Genomic DNA, 22,538 nt, shown 5'->3' on the forward strand with positions numbered 1-22,538 from the left:
CCAAGCTACTTAGCGCAACAGTTCCCTCCCAGATTACATCTACTGCTTACTCTGCCCCTCGTAACTAGCCAGGGCACAACCCCGCAACGATGACATTAAATGGCTTCTGGTACAGCAAAATACATTGAACCTCAATCATCTCTTTCTTTTAGGTAGCTATGCCTGAAATTCAGAATGCACTGTATCAAATTTACCAAAAATAAGCAGGCATGTTTACTTTATCTCACATTAAGAAACACCTATTTTAAGAAAACAACCTCTTTTCTCTGCTTACAGGGATAAAACACACGGTGAAGTTTATCATTAACAATTGTACATTCCGAAACATAATGCAAACAAGTAGTACTGGAAATTCACATACGTTCTTATGCACAACCTCCATTTTGATATTTACATGCTTGTTTCACTTCTGCTTACATGAGTTTTGTACATTGTAGTTACACTGATATTAAATCAGCAGGAAACTAATTTAACAAAACAGCGGATGAATAACAGCACCTCAGGGGGTCTGAAAATTCTTAGGGGGAAAAAAAAAAAAACGTATCAACAGAAATACTTGGATTTTCCATGAAAACGTCATCTATTCAGGACTGGGAAGAACGGGGTATGCTAATGATATTGCTGCCTTAGAAGAGTGGTAGCTGACAGTCAGATTTCCCCCCTCTCAATTTAGTATGCAGATCTTCTGTGTGGTAAAACATACAAGCACCGATAAACATTGTAGTAGAAGTGCTTTTAACTAATATGACCAGTTGCGAGTTACAAGAGCTTATACCAAAAGAAGTGAGGTGGGACTATGTTCCACCATTACTACAGTTTCCAATGGAGAGTAGTTTCAAATAAAATCTATCATCACTATGTTTAATCCACTGTATTTTGTAGGCTTCCACAGCAAGACAATAATGTTATGATTATCACCATTTAAACCAACCACATGCAATAATAAAAACAATTTTCTGCAAAAAGAGTAAAATAAATACCTGCAGGACTGCCAGCATTTTCTCCTTGATGCAGCTGAATACCAGCAGAATCTATAGAGTTTACTGTAACTGTCTGTAGATTTGGCAATTGAGCAGTGCTTAGACTAACTGGAGTTGACGTCAACGCCCCACCTGCTGCAACTTGACCAAGAGTGAGAGTCTGCACAGGGGTTAGAGTTATTTGTTGACCAGGTGCATTCTGAATTTGCAAGTTCTGCAAGTTCTGAACTCCTTGCACTTGAAATGTCTGCCAGGTTATCTGCCCAGAAGGGGTCACTGTTTGTGCCTGAATTAAAAAAGTTCCAGGATTCAGCTGCAGTTGAAGATTTTGAAGAGCCTGTTGAGATATACTTTGACTCGCCTGCACACCGTGGATTGTCTGTTGCGCAATACCTTGTACAATCTGGGCTTGACTGGTTGGCTGCTGAGAATCTTGAAGCTGTATGTGTTGTACAATTGGCTGTGCTGTGGAGACCTGAATATTCTGAGCCTGCGTGTCATCAGAGACTGATGTCTGGATGTAATTTCCCTGAAGATCAGAACTATGAACTTGACCACTAGTTGTGGTCAAGTTGTTTGCATTTTGTTCCAATATACTTGAACTGTCTATGGTAACAGGCAATTGTGATGAAGATGATGTTGGCACAAATAAGTCATTATCAGTGGCGGTTTCTGTAATTTCAGGAGAAACTTGCTCACCAGTCCTTTCAGAAGTATCTGAACTATCCATGGCCTGTCCAGTATTTATCAAGTGCCCATCTGCATTAATGCCGGCTGTCATGGTTTGAGAACCACTGCCAAGTCCCAGAGAATCTAGATCAACACTATTGATGGGTACAAAAGTAATATTCCCTGGCAGTCCAAGAGGGACGTTAGCAACTACTTGTGCTTGGCCAGGGAAAGACGAACCACCGATTGCAACTCCCTGAACCTGGACTTGACCAGACTGCGATAAGATATTCTGAATATTAGCTGAAGGTGTTCCAGAGGCAATGATGGTTTGATTAGAGCCAGGAATGATCTGAATTTGACCAGTTTCTTGATTTATACTGCTATTATCAGAAGAGGCTGCAAAGCCAAGTTGAACCTGCTGACCATCCGCTGTCTGGATCTGGGGTATTACTTGGTATTGTACGTTAGACACTGTACCATTCGACGAATCTGATCCTGGTGCAACAGAAAAGATTTGTTGATTTTGCAAACTCTGAATAGGAAGGACATACTGCCCACTTGAAGTTACTGTGGCAGCACCTGGAATCTGTACTATATTACCAGCTTCATCCTTTATAGTGGCAGGAGCTGCAGACAAGACCTCCCATCTATTTGGAGTTCCTGTTAATTGCACAGAAGCCAAATCCCCTGTCTGAATAAAAAGAAGAAAGAAAAGACAAAATTAAAACAAGAGACATACAGGCTATATGCTAGAATAGTCATGCAATTTAACACTAGATATCGATACACTACTGGAAAACATGCAGTGCAGCCCATATGAACAACAGCAACTGGATTAGAACTATGAAATACAGATTTTGTATTGAGCTAACGCCTAAGTCAGGGTAACCAACCTGTGGGTTGTGAGCTGCATGTTGCTCACAAGCAGGTCAAATGCAGCTCCTGTGTCATGGCTACATCAGGTGACCAGCAGCAGGGTTATTCTGGTGTGGGGGCTGCTGGGTAATCCAAATCCCTGGCTGTGGGAAGAAGGGAGCTGGCAGGGGCTGCTGGAGCTGTCATCACCAGGTTACCCTGGGACTCAGCCACACTCTTTATCTAGCCTGGCACCTATCACACAGAAGTGGAGGAATTGCCATGAAGCCAGCGTCACCTGTATCTCCTGGAGCTCCACTGCCTTTTGACTCTGAATTATATATGGTATAGATGTGCATGTTGTGACTCTCAGCAGTACAGAGAGTATTAGGGTGACAACTAATGGGCCAATGGAAAAATTGGATAGCCTCAGTTTAAGTTACACATAATACAAGGCCCTAGTATTTATAAGTTTACATGAGTTACTGTTTCACTACGGAATAAGGCCTCTAAACTAAGGACTTTTACACTGAAATCACAGTTGGATTAGTCATACACATCCGTTAGGGGGGAAAAAAAATAAGTCTATCTTCATTAAGTTGGAACGATAGAAAAGGTCAATGTTTCAGAACAGACCCCCGGATGGTTAAAGATTAAAGAACCTAAGGACTGATGTAGTATGCTTTTGTTTCTTATTCAGTAAAGAAAAGGTAAATTGCACTTACCTTTCTTTACCAAAGCAAGCTTTTTCAGAATAGAGTATTAAGAATTAGATTTAACAACCTTCAATGCTTAGCACAGATTTGTGTAGTCAACCAACTTGGTATCGTAAATAACCATCAAACTAAAAAGATGTAGTTAAGTTTCTCCTTATTTTACAGCACTACAGTAAACCAATGGAATAACTTAATATTTAGCAACAAGTAACTTTCTTACAACTCATTCAGCTGTGGAACAAATTTTGTCTCTTTGGCAGGCTCCACAGGACATAGAAAGAAAAGCTCTAGTTTGTCATTCTGCACTGATCCTGTGACTGCTCCTGGTAGGGAAGTTACCGAAGCATATCACACAGCTTCCTTCTGACACTGCGTTCTGATTTCCTTTAGAATAAAACCTGGATATGCAAAATACAGCACACAGCTTACTCTAACATGGCATTGAGACTTAGCCAGCCTGAATGAATCCTGTGACATGCATCCGAGTGAATTTAGTCCACAGTGTAGGCTGGGACTTTGCTAGTTTCACTTTCTTATCCTATTCCAAGCTGCAACACTAAAATGTTTACATGTACAAGAAAAATATTCTATTTAAGTCTGAGTACTTATGAAAAAATTAGTTTTACTGTGCTTGGCAAGCTTCATTTCCAATAAGAAAACACACATCTTGGTTCTAAATTCATCTCAAGAGTTGTACAGATAATAATTGCGAACAAAAAAAGAATGCTAGCCTTCTTTTGCCCTCAAAGATATATAATCTTTCAGGTAGTCTATTAGTAAATAGATACAGCATCACCAGAACAAAACTAATTTTATGGCCTTAATGCTTCAAGGATCAGAAAGAGAAAAATGGAGTAATGGTAATTCCATTATATTATTTTCTTTTCCTCTTATACTGATTAGCCTTTCACTTAAAGAACATATTTAAATCCTTTAGTCTTTCAAGCTTATGATTGATGACATTAGAAAAAATTATGCAATATTCCATATCACACCCTCTTATCTAGAAAAAGGCAAAAAATTCCATTTTCCTCTGCTACCACATTAGCTTTACAGTCTTGTGTTTAATATTGTTTACATATAGGTACTGTTTGCTGAAATGCTGCTAAGAAAGTTCATAACTACTCAATTTACTAGTATATAAATACTTGTTTTATAAAGTATCAAAAGACCCATAAAAGTCATAGGTAAACATCATTCAGAAAATACCAAAAGCAAAAATATGGTTGCTACATGTTTAATGTGTGTCATTATAAAATAAATGTATAATAAAATGTGCTGATAGTATCTGTTAGAACAAGAGGGAAAGAAAAAGTAATGAGAACCATTACCAGTCTGATATAATTTCTCACTGATTTAAGACTATATACAAGCAGATGTTGAATGTTTAGGCTATACCTCGACTGACCTAATACACAATAGTATGTCTATGTCTACTCATAAGTAATACATGAGTATACTCCACAGAAATCGTTCAGAGGAAACCTGTCTCCTTCATGATATGGAAATGACCTCCATTATTATTCTCCTCCCCAAACATATGTTGATTTCTGTATCGCCATTCAATGGCCTTTGCCCTTTTCATGCTGGGCACACATCTTTCCTCACCTTTTCATATCTAGCGAAATCTTCCCTCAAATCCTGCTCTGTAGGGGTTTTAGCTCCATAGAGACAGTCTTTTAGTAGATGCACTTGTCAGTCCATGGAGAAGTTCATGCACATGGATATGAAGCTATTGCTGCACATAGTACATGAAATGCCTGTTCACATGTTGCTGTCGCAGCTGGCTGTATCAGACACTACCAGATGAATCATGAGGAGGGAGGGGCAAAAAGAGGGTGAGGCTTTCAAGAAGCTATCTGGCAGCTATCAAAATTACTCGTATTAAAGCATGAAAAAAGCCTATATAGTAAAGAGAATTTGAGGATGATCTCTAACCTCAACTGGTCACCACCAACCTGTCATAACAAGCATGACTGTTACACCCTTTCTCAAAGTCTGCTGAGCTAGTAAGACATTTCTTGGACTTCTTTTCCTACTAAAAAGAGTAGTAACCTTTCACCGCATCCTCAAGCAATTAAGCATTGTTGTAGTAACGCAAAGTTCTACCACTGATGTATGAGCAGCAACATCTACAGCTCACTCACTCACTGATCTTTACAGAGCAGCCCTAACAGACCAAAGTTTGTTTGCTGTCTCTCAGCCATCCATGAAAAATACTTAGAGGGTACAGATAAAGCAACAGTTCTTTTCCTTATCAACTTATACTCAGACAGCAGTTATTTGGAAGCTGCTCCTTTAAGAGAAGGCTGGACAGTTGCAATCCAAAGGCTCTGTGTCAAGAGAAAGGGACAAAGATCTGAGGAAAGTTCAGCATTAGCAGTACTCAGCCAAGGAGGAGAGAACAGGAAGCAACGGGGAATTCACTGGAAGCAGGATCAGGAAACAAGAGAGACAGGAACAGAGCAAAAAGTAGCTGGCACAAGGCATGGGAAGAATTAAAATCAAATGATAACATCCACCTGAAGGGTCAAGTACCACCAAGGAGTGGAAGCAACAACTGCTGTTCAGCCTATCTTTTGATTCTTTAAGAAGCCTCATATGATTTCCAGCAGGTAAAATAAAGAGATCTGAGTCAATATTCTCATCCCTGAAGAATAAGGGGTCATGATAAATAAAAATCTAGTCATTGTCTTGTTCAATTTGTTTAGAGAAAATTAAAGCAACATTGAGTCAAATGTGGAAGGAGATAAGAAAACACATACAGAAGGTAAAATACCTTTAAAAAGTGATCTAAACCATGTTGAGGGATGGGACTTCGGTTTTAAAGAAAACCCACATCGTTCACCAAAGTAAAATTGGAAAGGAGAGAAACATCCCTGTAAGAGCTGGTGTATGTTGTAGGCACCTGCATTTCAACATGTCAAATGTGATCAACCGGACACATGTCATTAGCCATCTGTATTTTGCTGCTAAAGAACTACCAAACGTTTATCTGTGCCGGTCTATTGTGGACTGCTTTTTGCTGCACTTTTCAGAAAGTCACTTTTGCCCCATTTAGTCCTGGAGCAAAAGCATCAGCAAAACAAGCAGAGGTGGACAGATAATGAGTCACGAGCTCCTAAACATTTAAAAATCACATACCTAATGAAGAAGATTGGCCACTGCCTCATCCAAATTGTTGTTTTATGAAAGAGTTAGGGCTCTAATGCATGAGTTTAATACCATGTGTTTACCAAGCTACAGTAAACTATCTGTGCATTCTTAGGTCATTACAAATACAAGATAAAATGCACTTGCTTCAACTCTTTCATTAAGGTATGAGCTAATACATTATATCTTGTATTTTCCATAGGTTAAAAACACATTCAACATCAGTCACTGTGGTTCAGCTGACACAAAGCTGCTTGTTAAGTCAAATTAATTCTGTTGCATGTTTCAGCCCTCTGCCAATGAAGCCACTCAATTCAGAGAAATACATTTGCCCAAATCAAACATTTAGAGAATCAAAGAATGTTTCAGGGAAAACATATTATCTGGGGCTGCTTATAATGTTACTTTAAAAGACAATTCCAATCTGGTGAAACATATCTAACATTTAATTGTAAGGAACATCTAAATCTTTTTGCTTGAGATGAACAACTGGATCCAGAACTTTAATAGATTGTTTTTAATCAGCAGAAATTCAGAATTTGTCTAAATTAAGACAATAAAATGTCCCTGACATTAGTAGAAACAAAAAGGCTCCTGTATTAACAAATGAGATATGGCAACAAGGAGGCATTTTTAACTAGATTGTATGTAACTTCATTTTTTAATTAATTATTAATCTATAGATGTGTATTAATCTTCATATAACTGCATGCCAAACTAGAATTTTGCATAGAAGTTTGGGTGAAATGGTTCATTTCCCTAATGCCTTCACCAACTTGGGTGCTGAAGGCTCTACCAAATCATGAAGAAGAGCAAGACAGAGGACCTGGGACTAGTCAGCCTCAACCTGATTTTTGGGAAGGCAATGCAGCAAATAACCTTGAAAAAAAAAAAAAACCCAAACTAAAATAACCTTCAAATAACCTTGGGGGGGTGGGAAGAGAAGGTGATCAGAAGTAGTCAGTCAGGGGAAATGATGCTTAATTAAGTAACCTGACAACCTTCTGTGATGAGACAACTGATTGTTAGATGGGGTTAGGCAGGGGATATTATTTATCACTACTTCAGCCAGGCTTTTGACTCTGTTCCCCATAACATAAGAAAAAAAACTTTTTTTTTTTTTTTTTAAACCATAAGGGCGATCAAACCCTGGAACAGGCTGTGGTGTCCATCCTTGGAGATAATCAAAACCCACAGAACACAGTCCTGAACAACCTGCTCTCATTGATTGTGCTTTGAGCAAGGAGGTTGGACCAGAGAATCTCCAGAGATCCTTACCCGCCTCAACTGTTTTATAAATTATTACACACTTCTTACTAATGTTTAAATATCAGAGAAAACTTTTTGGTTTATGCTGTCTTTAAATATGGAAATGTTTTAAAATATGTATTTTCTTACTTTCTCTAAAACTGTAAAGAGAAATAAAACAACATTTTTAGGAACATACTTAAAGCACCTGTAAAAGAACATCTACACTTGGTTCTGATTCAACACTAGGAAGACATAATTGGAATGTGAAAATCAAAGAACATTTTAAAACATGAGCTTCTGGACAGCATCAGGGGAAACATACTGTTAGGCACTATATTCTACCTGAAACTTCTCTGTTTTGTAAAATTATGTAACAGAGAGAAGCAAGACAACCCCAGGCAGGCTTTTCTATGGTGGCTAAACACTTTCTGGTACCTCTGTTCACATCCAGAAACTTAGCATCAGGAACCTATAGTATCACCCATAAAGGAGAAAATGGGTGTCAGAATCACTTTGAGCTTCCTCAAAACCATCATATAGGCCAGAGAACTGAGAAGTATGGGTAACTGACACATGGGATTTACCCATATTTTTGCCTAGTGGAAAACATGAAATTTAAAACACCTTCATATTTCTCTATCCTATCAGCACTATTTCCACCTAAGATGATCTTAAGCTAGTTGCATCTCAGATGGTTAATGTTCTGAGGCATAAACTGGAATTCCAGATTTTCATTAAGTTCTGTGAAGCATTGATACTCAATTCTAAAGCTCAAGATATGCCAAAGCAGTCTTAAAACACTCCAACCTTTATTTGTAAAAGATACAAGTAAATGCTTTGAGTACAGCAGAGAAATGATATTCATCTTCCCCACATTGCTAATCATTAATCTCTCCAAACGTTTTCCACATATTGTTGGTAAGCAACAACACAAATAAATCATACCCCCCTGCTTTTTTTTAAGACTAAAGAATCAGTGCAGCCTGCAGCACACTAGATGCAGCAGCTACATACCACAACGGGGGCATTCACCTCTGACAGCTCCCATTCTTTGGTGGCTGTCAGAACCAACAGTTTTCTCAGCCAGCCTGCCACTTTTCTCAATTCACCCACCTTCCTTCCAGTCCTCCAACCCCGTGCTCCCATCAGTCTTGCACTGTATCCTCACCTATCCCAGTCATGCCCAGCACAACCATAAGAACGGCCCTTGGGAGCATGACAGTTCAACAGAGTGTCCTTAGCTTTGCATTGCAATAAAGTAAGAGAACATAAACAACCGGTTATCATTTCAACTTCGTAGCTTCTTAAACAATCATCTCACCATGGGACAACCATACAACTGATCATCAACAGTTTGTTGGACCTAAATGTTAGAATCTGTTTCCTCTTTTGTTTTCTCCATGCAGGGCTCTGCCACCTCTGCTTTGCTTCTCCTTTTCACCTAATGCCAAAATCTTTCCAGATATTTAAACTGGAATGAAACTAGAGCATTTTTAACTAAATGAAAAAGAATCCTAAATATGAAAGTTTAAGGTAGAATTATTAGCCAACGATAAACAGTGAAAAAGCAAGACCCAAACTAAAACTTCTCAGACTTAACATTCCCAAGAGAGGGAAAGACATCCACAGAGGTCAAAAGATATAAGCTGTCACTCTAGGTCAGGCAGCAGTGCATACCATCCCAGCAAGGCTTTCACACATACCAGCAGGCAGCTATATTCGAGGGGAAGTTTCTAGGGCAAGCATTTGAACCAACCATGGATGCAGTAGTGTGGCAACTGAGGAAAAGATTCTCAGGTAAGCAAGCCACAAACTCAAGGCCATCTACATTAAAACCAAACACCAGCAGGCAAAACACTAAGCACTGGTGTTGGACGACTGTAGGCAGAATAAATCACGGTGTCAATGCCTAAACTGAAAGACTGCAGTCTCCATCAACGCACAAAGACAAAATCAGCAGTAATGCCTGCTAGTATTCTGTCATCCAAAAATAAATATAGCTCTAACCAGAATCCTGGGCCAAGCTTGTGGACTAGAGACAGCCTGCCCAGTTCATTGACAGGATGGAAGGGAGAAGAGGGTTGAGTTTAGTTCTGTCAGCTGTTGTCTTCACTTGCTTTCCATACAAAGCAGTTGCCACTTTCATTACTCTCTTTATTTCCACACTAATCCTTTCAGTAGCATAAAAGTGGGGTCCACTCAAACAGCAGGCTTGGATTAGATACCAACATAGAATCAGTGAGTAAGTTCAGTTGGAAAGGACCTCTGAAGGTCATCTGGTCCAACCCCTGGGCTCAAAGCAAGGCCAACTAGATGACAGCAAATACAATCACATTTGCTCCAGCTCTTCCCCAAATCCCAGACATGCAATATTCCCTGCATTCCTATGGGAGTTTTGTTGTTACTGTTGCTTTTAAATCATACTGCTGGTCTCTTGGGGAGCAGCTGCAGCATACCATTTCAGCCAGGAAAGCAGTGTGCAGTAACTGGCTAGCCTAGTATACTGGCTCCAGCCCTGCCAGCTCCTACCAAGCTAATGTCAGTAAAGCATTAACAAAATAACCCCCAAAACACAGCACTGCTATCCTTATACATGCAAGCTCTTCAAATGCTTCTAAAGCCAACGACTAGTTTAACTTTTACTATCCGTTTATATGGCCTGAGAGTTCTAACAGACATTCAGCAGACAGAACTGCAGTCCGGGTACAGAAGATACCGGGAAGGGGCTGCCTCCCCATTGCTACATTAGGCACCATCACCCACACACAGGTATCAAACCGATTCATCTATATTCCTGGGAAAGGGATGAGCATCACAAGCCCCAGGAAGACAATATGTCTGTGTCCATGCATATAGACTTCATTTTCCATAAGTTACGAGGTACCTACAATCTAAGCCTTTTTAGCTCCTCCTGACTTCTTCCACCCCCCAGTAAGATACACTCAGGGGACCACAAAAAAAAATCTTTATTGCACTTTATTGCACCCTTTCGGCATTCTGGTTTTCACCAAAAATGTATTTCGGGGACCTTAGTCCCTCCCCTCCCTTTATTAAAGTCATCTTAATTAACTCCAGTGTCTAGTTCAGCTACTGTAGGTATCTCTTCCAATTTATATTTAGTTTCCACCCAAAATATTCTGAATCATTCAAGAGCTATGTTGTAGGAGTGTAAAAATTACCAGAATGCTATAACCTAACTCACAGCAGATATGTAGGAGGGGCCTATCTGCATGTATGAAAAGTAGTGCGTGAGTTTATATTCATATTTAGTTTTAACTAAGATTTTGGCTTCTCTTGAATTGCTTCTGCCTTGCCCTGAAAAGCCCCTTATACATAAACATAACAACATATGAGTTTAACAGGAATAAAGAAGTACTATTTCAAAACCGCTTTGCCCGTTTTGAACTGTCAGGAACCATTTGTCCTGTACTAGCACTCTGGTACCCTGTCAGACCTAGCATTGCTCATGCTAAGCGATCAACCCATCTGCAAGATGCACAATTCCAGCTTTAAAATGAGAACAACCTGAAGGTAGATATAAGAAAGCAAGCTATCATTTAAGCATCATTCATTTTTCAATATGTATGTTTATGCAAGAAACAGATCCAACATTCCACTTTTCAGCACTGTATGCATCTGGTCTATGAAACAAATCTTAGAGGTATTAGGCACTTAACAACATCTAGAAAGATTTTTTAAAAACATACTGCCTAAGAAATAAACAGGTTCAGTAGAAAGGACACTTGAAAAGGGGTCAGAATTTTAATATATTTTCAAGCTCTGTCAATAGTCTACAACCTGCTGTGTGACCTCAGACAACTATTTTGCTTCGGCTTCCCTCTATGTAAAATAAGCTGAAATGTACACAGGAAAAGCATTTTAAAGTTTAGCGCTTTAGTATTTAGTAAACTTAACATTTTGACATCTGTTAAAGCTTGCCAAAGCCACTTCACCCACCAGTACAATGCTTTGCAGTTTTTCTTCCTATCTGCAGAATCCTAAAAGCACAGAAAGCTGTTCTACAGCAAGTTTAGAAACAAGATTTGTTTTAAAAGTGGAAAAAAAAAAAGAGGTTTTTCTGCTTTTTTTAAACTTTTTTGTATTTTTTTTTTTAATTTAGAGGTAATATATGTGATTTCCCAAGCACAAAGGCCAAAAAAGACATCACCGTGTCATTTTAAAAGATAATTTGAAACTCCCTTCTAATACACTGGTATTTTTAGGTATTGGTTATTTAGAAATGCACCATCTCTTAACTTTACCAGCATATATCAACAAGAGAGTTTAGCTAGACCAATTAAGGAACATACGAGTTTCCATTAGGCTTTTGTTATGGATATTGTTGAACTAGCTTCAAGAAGAATGCATTTCTAGTCTGCAAGATCTATCTCATCACACAAGGTCCCAAGGTCATCAAGGCTCCTTTCAGAGCCGAGCTCGCATGAGAGATAAGGCCAGAAATTCGGTTTGCAATACGAGGGACTGCATGATAACTGCACCTAGAAAAAACAGCGTCGATACAGGAAGCAGCTTTCCACCACCGCGTTCGCTTCTAAACAGCCATTTTACTTCTAACTACATCCTTCCCTACAGCCAGCCTTCATTTTGTGTTCCTGCCTGGGTGCGCGGCTCCGGGCAGACGGCTGAGGAGCGGATACCGGGGGTGCGCTCAGGTGGAGGTGAGATGCCTCCCAGCCTCGCCGGGTGCCGAGCGAGCCGCTCCGGTGCCAGGGCCGGGGGAGGGAGGTTTCCCGCCTCCCCCCGTTTTTGAAAGTAAATGAAGGCGCCGCTCCCAATGGCGGGGGAGGGGGGAGCTTGGCTCCCTCCTCCTCCCGGGAGCCCGGCTCCTCCTGGAGAGGCAGGGGAGCCCGGGGACCCCTCTCCTGGCAGGTCGGCCCTGCTATCGTCCCTCCCCCCGGGCGGGCAGTGCCGTGTGTCCCGTCCCTCCCCCCGGGCGGGCGGGCTGGCTGGCTGTGCTGTCTCTCCCCCCGGCAGGCCGTGCGAGAGCGGCGGGGCGGGCACTCACCGCTCCGGCAGAGTGAGAGGCAGCGGCGGCGGCGGCGGCCTCATCCTCCTCCGGCGACGGCGGGCCGATCTTGCTGCAGGTGGCCGCCAGCAGAGCGAGCGGTGACGGCTGAGCGTCCTACCCACAATGGGCGGGTTCAGGGAGAGAAAGTGGGTGGCGGTTAGTGCGGGACAGCGACCGGGCTCCTCGCAGACGCGCACACAGGAAGCGGCGGCGGCGGCACCGGCTCCCGCACCCGCTCACAACGTGTCACCCGGGGGAGGGGGGGAAGGGGCCCGGCCGGGCCTGCGCTTACCTGGGGGGCGGCCGCCCCGGCGGAGGCCGAGGCGGCGCCGTTGCCGTGCTGGAGATACTCGCTGTGGCTGCTGCTGTCCACGTCTAAGGCAGCCATTTCCTCTTGTTTCACGGGCTTCTCGGGAGCTGCGGGCACAGCGGGGAGGGGGGAGGGGAGAGTCACTGACGGGAGCGATCACCCCCCTCCCTCTCCCTCCCTCCCTCTCCCCCCCCCTAACCCCAGCGCTCCCCCCGCCCTCCCGCACGGAGCCCTCCTCCTCCTCCTCCTCCTCCTCCCCGTGCTGCTGCCCCTGCCCCTCTTCTCCCTCCTCCCCCTGCTCCTCCTGCTGCTGCTCTCAGTGCCGCTCTCGCCTCGCTCGCACACGGACGCTCCGGGGCCGGAGCGGGGAAGCGCAGGGCCGGAGCAGGAGCAGGGAGCCCCGCGGGGCGGCTCGGTCGGTGCGTACGTACCGGTCATGGTGTGAGTGCGAGCGGCCGGCTGGCTGGCTGGCTGGGCGGGAGGCAGGCAGGCAGGCTGGCTGGCTCGCACACAGGCCCTGCTGGCTGGGGCTAGGCGGCTGCCGCCGGGGACATGCTTATTGTGCTCACGGGCTGAAGCGGCGGCGGCGGCCCGAGCCTACTCCGGGGTTTTTTTTCCTATTTTGATTGACGGTGCGGGAAAGCCGAAAGGTGGGGCTTGCAGCGGGAGAGGGGGCCCGGCCGACACCGCCGCCCGCCCGCCCGCCTGCCAGCCCGGAACTCCCGCCTACGCCCGCGCGCGCGCGCTCATTGGCTGCGCTCCGCCGCCGCCGCTGCTCGTACTGGCCGTCCGGCCTGCCAGTCACCCGCCAGGGGCGGGGGGGGCGCCCCATGCCGAGGCGGCTTCCTGTTTGCCAGGGCTTGTGCGAGGAACAATGAGCGGGACCCGCCGAGAGCCCGCGGCCTGCTCCGGCCCGGGCCCGCGCGGCCCCCGCGCCGCGGGGAGGCGGCCCCGCCGCCGCGCTCCCCCGCCGCCGCGCCGAGGCGACGCGGCCCGCGGGGCCTGGCCGCCCGCCCGCGCCGCAGGGGTCAGCGCAGAGGCACAGCTGCGCGGCGGCGCTCTCCCCCGTGCCCGTCCCCCCCCCCCGCCCGCCCCGCTCCCGTCCCCCCCGCCGCGCCGGCGGCGCGGTGCGGTGCGCGTGTGCCCGGGAGGCGCCGGGCTGGAGCCGCGCTCGTTTGAAATCTCCCTGGCGGGGGTGTCAGTCACGGCTGGCGGCAGCCGTGGCTCCGGGGCGGCGGCCGAGCTGCGCCCTGCCAGCAGCCAGCGCCGCCGCCGCTGCGCTTTGTCCCCGCCGGCGCTAAGATGTCGGCGCGCCGTCCCCAGGGGAGCCGGCCCGCCCGGGCAGGCCCTGGCTTGGCGGCGGCCCCGCGCCGCCGCCGGGAGCCGGAGCCCGCAGGGCAGGCCGCCCCCTCCCGCGGGACGGCGGAGCCAGGTCAGCGCCGGCCTCTGGCCGCCGGCGGCGCGGCCCCGGGAGCCACACCTCAATGGCCGGCCCCGCGGGCCGTTGCGTAAGCTTTCTGGCCGTGGCGGGCTCGCACCTGGCTGACCAAATCTAAAAAGCTCCTTTGCCTCTTCCGTAAAATAAAACCCATCGAGGATAAGGCCGCCACTAAGAGTTTAACGCGACACGTCCTTCCCGCAGGAGTGTCGACGGTAGCAGCGGTAGCAGCGCGCTCTGCTCGGAGCTGGGGAGCCAAGCCTTCGCACAAGCAGAGCGTTTATGCCAGCAGATTTCGTTTTAGTCGCGGTAAGGGGAATTAGTAAGATTCCCCTCAGCGCCAGTTTGCTGCTCTGTCCCTCGTGTTACGCAATACAAAGGAAACCGGGAGCTCTCGGATTGCTAAACTAAGGCAGGAAATATGTTTAAAGCATTATGTAAGTATGTGATGATACAGAAATGATTATTAGTGGGGCCTGTTTCTCTGTTACACCGTGTAGCTTGTGCAGGGTTCCTGTGAACGGGAACAACTTCAGCTTGGCCTTTCCTCACGTCCAAATGCACGTGCATGGTGATAGGACAGTGCATAGGCTGAGGCAGTGATTTTGACCCTTAGCTTGTAAACTCCCCTGATGAATTATTTTTTCTTGGTTACTGTTCATGTGGTGTTCTTCTAGGGAGTCCATGAATGAGGCTCAAACACATTGGACTGAAGAACTCAAACCTGCTTTCCTGTTACAGTGTTTAATGCAATTATCACTGAGAATTACCTAGGACATACAGTGAGCATAGTTTCATATGTCTGTAGTTGTGCCGAGTGTTTCAAGTCACAGGCTAACAGATAAACCTATGGAGAAGTTAGTAACTAGGAAACCCAGAAATATGGTCAGGATTTTCAACAGCCTCTCTGAGCAGAGAATAAACGGTACTTTTTAATCAGTCCAGCACAATGACCTTGCGGTAACTGCCCAGGCTTAGCCTAGAAGCTATTACAGAACAGGAAAAAATGCACTGAGAAAATGAATTTAATATCAGGAAGTTATGATGGAGGAAGGCTGCAGTATCTTCCCTGTCAGTGGAAGATCACTTACTGTGTGCTGTGTAGTCTTGTTTTAAGCCCATGTACTTTTACCGGTATGTTGAGAGTGCCTTCAGGTGACTTAATAGTAAATGGTAAATTAATTTCAAAGCTGTTTGTCACAATTCATTTTTTTCAGGGTAGTTTAAAAAAAAAACAAACCCCACTTCTGTTTTTAAAATGTCTATATTTGCTTACATAGTCTCTTATGATTCTACTTTAGAATCAGTTCTTGGCAAGTTAAATAACAAAGCCATAAAGGAGAGGAAGCTCTTCTTGTAATTCATATTTTTTATTTTAATAATAGAACACTCTAAGAAGCAAAAGTTGTAACTAGGAACAGAAGTCCTTTATTTTGACATAATGTAATAATGTCAGAAATAATTTTTCACCAGTAAAAGTTAAAATACACAACCTTTAAAAATTAGTATATATACATAAGGAAATTTTAGGAGAAAATGAAAATGCAAGATTACATGATCCACCAGACTACTGTAGTATCTAAAACAAAATCTTCTACAGCTGGTATACAATCTGCAATTTGTTTTGCAATGTCAGAAGTTGTTAGTGAAATGTATCATGGCTGTCATCCTGGAACCGGAACTATTACAATGACTTTGGACCTTGATAACCTAGGAAGTGGTTCGTTTAAAGATTGATGTGTAAGAGAAATAATTCCTGTTCATATGCTGGGAAGGTGGGGATGACATTAAAAACTGGCCCTTGCTAATTAGCAGGGTATTGCCAAACATTATCAATGACATTTTGCTTTAGGAAGATAATGTTGTCTAGGACGTAAACTAAATGTGAAAGTTGGTCTTCTACAGCTGGATGTATGTTGAGAGCTCTGTGACTTCAGTGAGATGTTGTCAGTAGTTTACCTATATGGAGCTGATTGCAGACTTGGGACGTAACTGCAATGCTTTAGGAGAGAAGGATATGAAATATCAATGGGATTGGTTTTATGTATTAAAGAGGTTTTCAGTGCCATAAAACTTGAATGTAAATGATCCTCAACTAGTGTCGTGAAGCCTATCTCTTTATAGTCAAGTTCCTAAAATTAGGGGGACACTGAGATGGCAGCGTTAAATTCAGATAAAAAAGAAGCAAAACAATATTAGTTAATAGACTATTAAAAATAAGATAAATTTCAAGCAAGTTGCAGGAAAGGTATGCTGTTATGAAAAAGAGGTGTAAAGAAGAGACTCAGTCCGAAATGTTAAATAGAAACTGGTAATAAAAATAAAGTGTAGTTTTTTTACCATTTCCCATTGGAGATTAAGAACTCATGAGAAGCAAAAAAAATTAAAGAAAAAAAGGAAATTAGAAAAACCATTATTTGTCGCTTTTTGCTTATCAATATACTAGCATCAAGACATTCACTAGAAGAATCCTGGATGTATCATGGAGATCATTGTATCCATGCTGGAGAGAAGTTCTGTTAGGTGGTGGTCTTCCTGCTGAGTTAGCACGATGCCGATAACCCTACAGAGATTGAGCTCCATGCCCAATTAGAGGAGCCATTGTTTCCTCTTTCTTGAGATTACCCACCAGATGTACTGTATCAGTATGTGATCTGAATAAACTAACCATGACCAGTTTATTATCAAAGAGCCTTGTCTCTTTAAGCCCTTGCCTCCTGCTTCTAGGCTGCTTGTGGTAAACTGCAGGTCCTGGGATGAATTCTCAGTCCATTTGCTGAAGATGTTGTGTTGTCATTTGAGCTGTGTAGATACAGAGAAAGCAACACTAGTCTATACATAATGAGAATACCTCCACCAGGTACCAAAATGTAGGTATTTCAGAACTGAGATGCAGCCTTTGTGGTAAGTAGCAGTAACATTCAGGACAGGAAGTGTTACCTACCAGCTTCTGATGAAATTTCAGGGAAGGCTTTGAAAGATCACATAAGATGCAAATTGGAAAGAACGCTAAAACTTAACACCTACCCTGTATTTCTTTTGTAAGCTCAATGCTGCATTTGGCCACTGTAACTTATATCTCATTGGTTTAAGTCTTGGAGCCCAGTCTCTGTGAGGATATCAGTTCAATACAAATTCAGAAGGAAATGCACCAGATAACACAACTTCCGTCCAGTACAGTGCCTGCTATACTTGGAAATGTCTTTTCTGTCTCTATATTCCTTTGAAACTTCTCTGAGTTACGATACATTATTTCTCTCTTCAGTGCTCCCTTTTATGGGTGACCCTGCATTTATTTAAAGAAACATATTATTTAAGGGTCGTTGGTATGTGGTCCAGTTCAGTTCTCATATCCGTGTTACTCCATTCCTCTGTAAAGTGGTGTTTTTGCCATGCTGAAGTCTAGAATGTAACTGGACAAGACTGGCAGGAATGCGTACTGCTGTGGTGTGTTCTGTACCACTGGGAAAACTCAGTCTCGGGTCACTTTAGTTTGAAAGGCTGGGTTTAAAATGGCATTGAAGAATCAGTAGGGATTCAGTTCAACAAGCTACCTTAAAAAACATGGCCTTTACTGAAAGGACAACAAGCAAAATTATCTGTAAATCTTATGCCTGAAAAAGTAACTGGAACACAAAAACCAACAATTCAGAGGAGGTATCCTTTTCAGTTTGAGGTACCTTCTTTCACTTTAGTCATCTGTTTAAAATTCCAGTAGAATCTGGAGGGCCATATGTTTTGGTTCCTAAATGCCAAACATTTACTTGGTACTACCAAAACCAAGATAATTACAATGTTCTGAATCAGACCTATTAAACTTACTAGAATTCAACTTCATTCTGAATTTTGGCCTTCCTTTTCAATTTATCTAAGTCTTGGCAAACAGGTAAAAGAATCTAGCTACTAGTCCTAGACATCGCGCTCTTAATTTCTGCATCACATATGGGCCCGTTTGCTGAAGAATATTGAAAGATCTTTACATAGGGCCCCACAGGCAGGACTGACAGGAGGTTGACTTGTGAGGCTTCTTGAGTCAGCACGTAGTAGTTGGAGTTGCGTGACTTGAGTTCGTCCTTTTAGAAATAAACAGAGAAATGAGTCTTTGGCTGGTGTAAAATGAGCAAGGAGGCAGCCAGTGGTCAGAGAAAGGTGTTGGCTGGCATCATGCCGTCATCCCCCAGAAAGCACCTCCCAATTCTGAGATGAGTGGCTATGTGAGCGCAAATTTTGTAAGGCGGGAGCAGGCTTGAGCAGTAGGTGTGGTTTGACCAGAAGAAGCTGAGCCAACCTAATAGCTCATTGACCTCGCCATAATTTAATCAACTTACACAACTGCCAGAAAACAAACCCAGCAAAAATACTTCTCCCCACATTGCAGGCTAAATGGAGTCAAACTAGACATGGTGAGGGACAGGGCTCCATACGTGGTAGCAGATGAGGAGAGGTAAGACTCCCTTCAGCAGCAGCAAATAGATTAATTCAGGGTGTCAAGCTTGCTAGACTGCACAGGAACTTGCTTTTGGCTGTTAGTATAGAGTGCCTGTCAGTAGCCTGGGATTTCTAGCCTCTAGAGGAGCACAAACAGTACTTGAGAGCATCTGAAATATCAAGGCATTTGTATAGTCCGCTGCACAAGTCTGATGGTATCTAAGTGCAACCATATAAAAGACAGTATTTATTAAAAGTGAAACTGGATTTTAGAAGAGCAATTTTTCTGCTTTAAATGGGAAGGCAATTCTAAAAATAGTAGTTTCTGCCTGAAACAATTCCATTAAAGGGAGATCAGAGAGAAATATGTGGTACCTGGATCCAGCTGTTAGCAGGGGAGACATTTGATTCCACTGATCTACTCCCATGCAGTGGAAGCTGTTGATGGGATAAAGAAAGGCCTAGCAAACTAATGGACAGCACAGCATTCACAGCAGGAACATGGCAGCTCCAGGCACTTTGTGCACTTGACTGGAGGTCTGAGACACACAACCTAGCCAGAGTAAGAGGAAGAACCTGTGAATAAGTACCTAACAATCTGGTCTGCACACAAATCTAAAGTCTGTTACTCTTCACCATCACAGGTGACAGATCTTCAAAGAATGGGGCCAACAGAAAGTCTGTCATCTCTACACATGCCAATGTGTGAGGACAGCCCTCTGGAACATTGTTTCTAGCCTAGTCATTGTATTTATGAATTTTTTTAAGCAATTAGGACAAAATAAGTCATGTTCTGTTTTAGTCAGAAATTCTTCCTCATTTGTTACAGCTGCAACTCTCCCTGGGTGTATATTTTTGTGTATTTTGCAAATTGTCACATTCCACTGGGACATCTATTATTTGACTGGTAAACAGGCTCTGTCCTTAATAACATGTTTGAGAAAACTAATTCTGCTGGGTTTTTTTCTTATGTTAACCTGTGTGACTAAGACAGGAGAAGAATTTCAGTGTACTTGCACAAGGTTTTTTTCCCCATTAATTGTATTGTCTTGTTTTTAGTTGTGTATACAAATAAATAAAGAGTATATTAGTTACATCTTCTCTGTAAAATTTGGGTGGTTTTTATTCAATTGGCAGCTTATTCCATCTAAGAACTTTTTTCATTAACAAAATTTGGTTCTCACAAAGGAAACATTCATCTAAACTGTCTTCCATTTGGAGAGAGGTGACACAAAAAAGCAGATTGGTATATAGCTGAAAACTTGCCCTTTAACAGGTAAATCACTGTAGACAGCTCGGTCATTTCACCTTGCTTAAATGAGAAATACATACCTCTTTTTTTTCAAGCTTCCTAAAAGTTACTGCCTTTGGGCCCCATCATTGTCCTGTTTATGCTTAATTCCTAACCCTTCAAGGTCATCACAACAGATACAATTTAATTATAGAAATAATTTTTTAAAACATCACAGATCTTTTAGGTAAGGTTAGAAAAACTGTTCAGAGGAAGAAGTCCAGAACCATGACTTGCAGAGTAGGTAATAACGGCATCTAAGGATCCTTCTCCATAGCCTGTCACAAAATTGGAATGGAAATAAATAGATACATAGATAAATTCACCTGAAAGATAAAAAATGTGTCTTGTTATGTACTTCTTGTCTAGCATAATTCTGTCTTTCTCCCACTTCGGCATTTTACTTTTAATAGTACTGACAGAAAAGTAGGCCATTGTGGAAATGAAAGAGACTGGCAAATTATATACATGCACATATGTTTACTGAAAAATTGAAAAGTTAATAGCAGGAGTTAGGTATTCTGAAAGAAAATATTTTTAGAGGGATGAAGTGACTTATTTTTAGGAATCTCAGTCTGAATTCCCATTCCCAGAGCAAGAGCAAGCAGGACTCTGTGGCTCCCTCTAGGAGAAGGAGGTCTGGGGCTACAGTCCAAACCACTTCCCGTGTCTCTTTGGCCAGTCTCGGTTCCAGCAGCCTGAAGGCCACAGGGTTAAGATGGTCTGAACAGTGAGGGATCACATGAATATGCATTTAAGGAGATTTGTCAACCTGGATGACAGCTCTAGACTCTTACATATCTTTAGGTGAGGGAGGCTTTTTTGTTTCTCAAAAAAAAAAGCTTGACAGGATCTTTGAAAGAGGAGTTGGGGGCAGCAGCAACTTCCAGAAGAGGGCTGGGGGCCATGTATGGCAGAAGAACCTTTCCCAGGAGGTGTCTGATGCAGGAACGGCCTGACCTCACAGCAGTTCTCAGCATTTTGTTTTAGCTGACACGAGGGGACCACGCGCAGCCCATACCTTCTCTACACTGGCTGGCTAGGATGCCCCCGAGCTGCCTGGTCAGCTCTCGCTCCCCTGTGAGGAAGCCCAGTTGTTGAACCAGAGTTCTGGCATGTCCACAGTGGCATATAAAGCCTTTGTGGTTTTTCCTACAAGCATAATTTCATTAAAGTAGACAAAATAATTAAGAGCAACAGAACAAATTAGGTTTTTGCCTTTCTACTCACTAACTTTGAAAGAGGAGGTGGAAAGTTCTAGGGTTCATTTCAGGTTTTTCTTTGTCTACATTGCAGAGAAGTCAAAGTTTAAAATTTGGACAAGACCAAGGTAACAAATTCATTCACCTTACCTTCCTGTAACACCTCAGACAAGTGGAAACGCATCACAAATACCAAGGAGGAGAAAGCTGAATGAGATTTGAAATTCCAGTTCTGGTCATAGAAAAAAACCTGTTTTCAGGGGGGGGGAAAAAAGATACTAATTAGAATTTAGCTAAGAAATGTCTCAGTAAAAAGAATCAATCTATTTCAGCTTAAGTCTGAAAGAGGCACATTTGAGGCTTGAAAATGGCAATAATTAACACACTGATGGTGCTGACAAAACACCAATAGACATCTTTTAACTGCTAATTAACCTCTGGCTTCTATAGACATCTTTAAAAAAATGCATGTCTTCATCACCTTTTTTGCAGCTCACTAGCAATCACACAGTTCATGCTACTTCTCAGACCATGCTGCAGATCACTCTTGGTCCTTTTGACCTGTTTTCATTTCAGAATTACTGCACAGCCTTCCCAATCTAATGACAGTTGCAAACGTCTGCACTTGCTGCAGGTGTCCTTCCTATTTCTAAAAATTAATTAACGAAAGTTAATTATTTTTTAATGTATTGTTTCTCTCTCCTGTGTCAATTAATATCTGAATTATTGAAGTGGATCATTGCTATTAGTTTGTTTTCACGAAGTTGGAAAACTCAGAAACCCCACTATCATCTTAATTACTTAGAAATGAAGGGCAAAATGCCTTCCTTTCCATGGCAAAACTCTGAAAGATGTAATGGAGACAGAATCTCATGGCAAGTCTACATTCCCTACGCATTCCTCCGGTCTCAGCAGGACCACTCAGGCACTGGAGGTGAAGCATGAGTGCTGTGCATAAACATGAGTATGCAGTTCCAGGACAAGGATCCCACTACATCTTTTATTTCACAATAGTAGTGCCAGATTTTCAGCAACACATGTTATGTTTAAACAGAGTGGTAATTGAATATTCTGTCTGCTGCATAGAAAAAAAAAAATTTCATCCTTCTTTTCGTCTCCCAAAGAAAAAGCATTACAATACTTTTTTTCCCTAGCCTGGATTCCTACAGAAATTAAAAGGGTTTTGAGATCATTATCTCTTAATATGTATAAT

General features: G+C 43.0%; 1 protein-coding gene and 1 long non-coding RNA gene across 3 annotated transcripts in view; one reads left to right on the forward strand and one right to left on the reverse strand.

Annotated features, from left to right (window-relative positions):
- The window catches only part of SP3 (Sp3 transcription factor), a 37,158-nt gene extending 23,435 nt beyond the window's left edge, over positions 1-13,723 (reverse strand). The window contains exons 1-5 of one of the 2 annotated variants that reach the window (XM_074829140.1): positions 13,398-13,723; positions 12,949-13,073; positions 12,654-12,770; positions 2,253-2,343; positions 981-2,147 (exon numbers count right to left, since the gene is read on the reverse strand). In XM_074829140.1, the coding sequence (XP_074685241.1) occupies positions 981-2,147; positions 2,253-2,343; positions 12,654-12,770; positions 12,949-13,073; positions 13,398-13,404 (1,507 nt within the window). In that variant the 5' untranslated portion in view covers positions 13,405-13,723. Of the gene's footprint in view, positions 1-980; positions 2,344-12,653; positions 12,771-12,948; positions 13,074-13,397 lie in introns of both variants that reach the window. The other variant, XM_074829139.1, reaches the window with a different exon arrangement.
- Positions 13,093-19,926, forward strand: LOC141925282 (uncharacterized). Its single transcript, XR_012623802.1, has 2 exons — positions 13,093-13,385; positions 14,609-19,926. It is a non-coding gene; the product is annotated as an uncharacterized LOC141925282 (long non-coding RNA).
- Positions 19,927-22,538: the final 2,612 nt, after the last annotated feature.

The sequence above is a fragment of the Strix aluco genome, chromosome 6 (assembly GCF_031877795.1).
Source record: "Strix aluco isolate bStrAlu1 chromosome 6, bStrAlu1.hap1, whole genome shotgun sequence".
Taxonomy (NCBI): domain Eukaryota; kingdom Metazoa; phylum Chordata; class Aves; order Strigiformes; family Strigidae; genus Strix; species Strix aluco.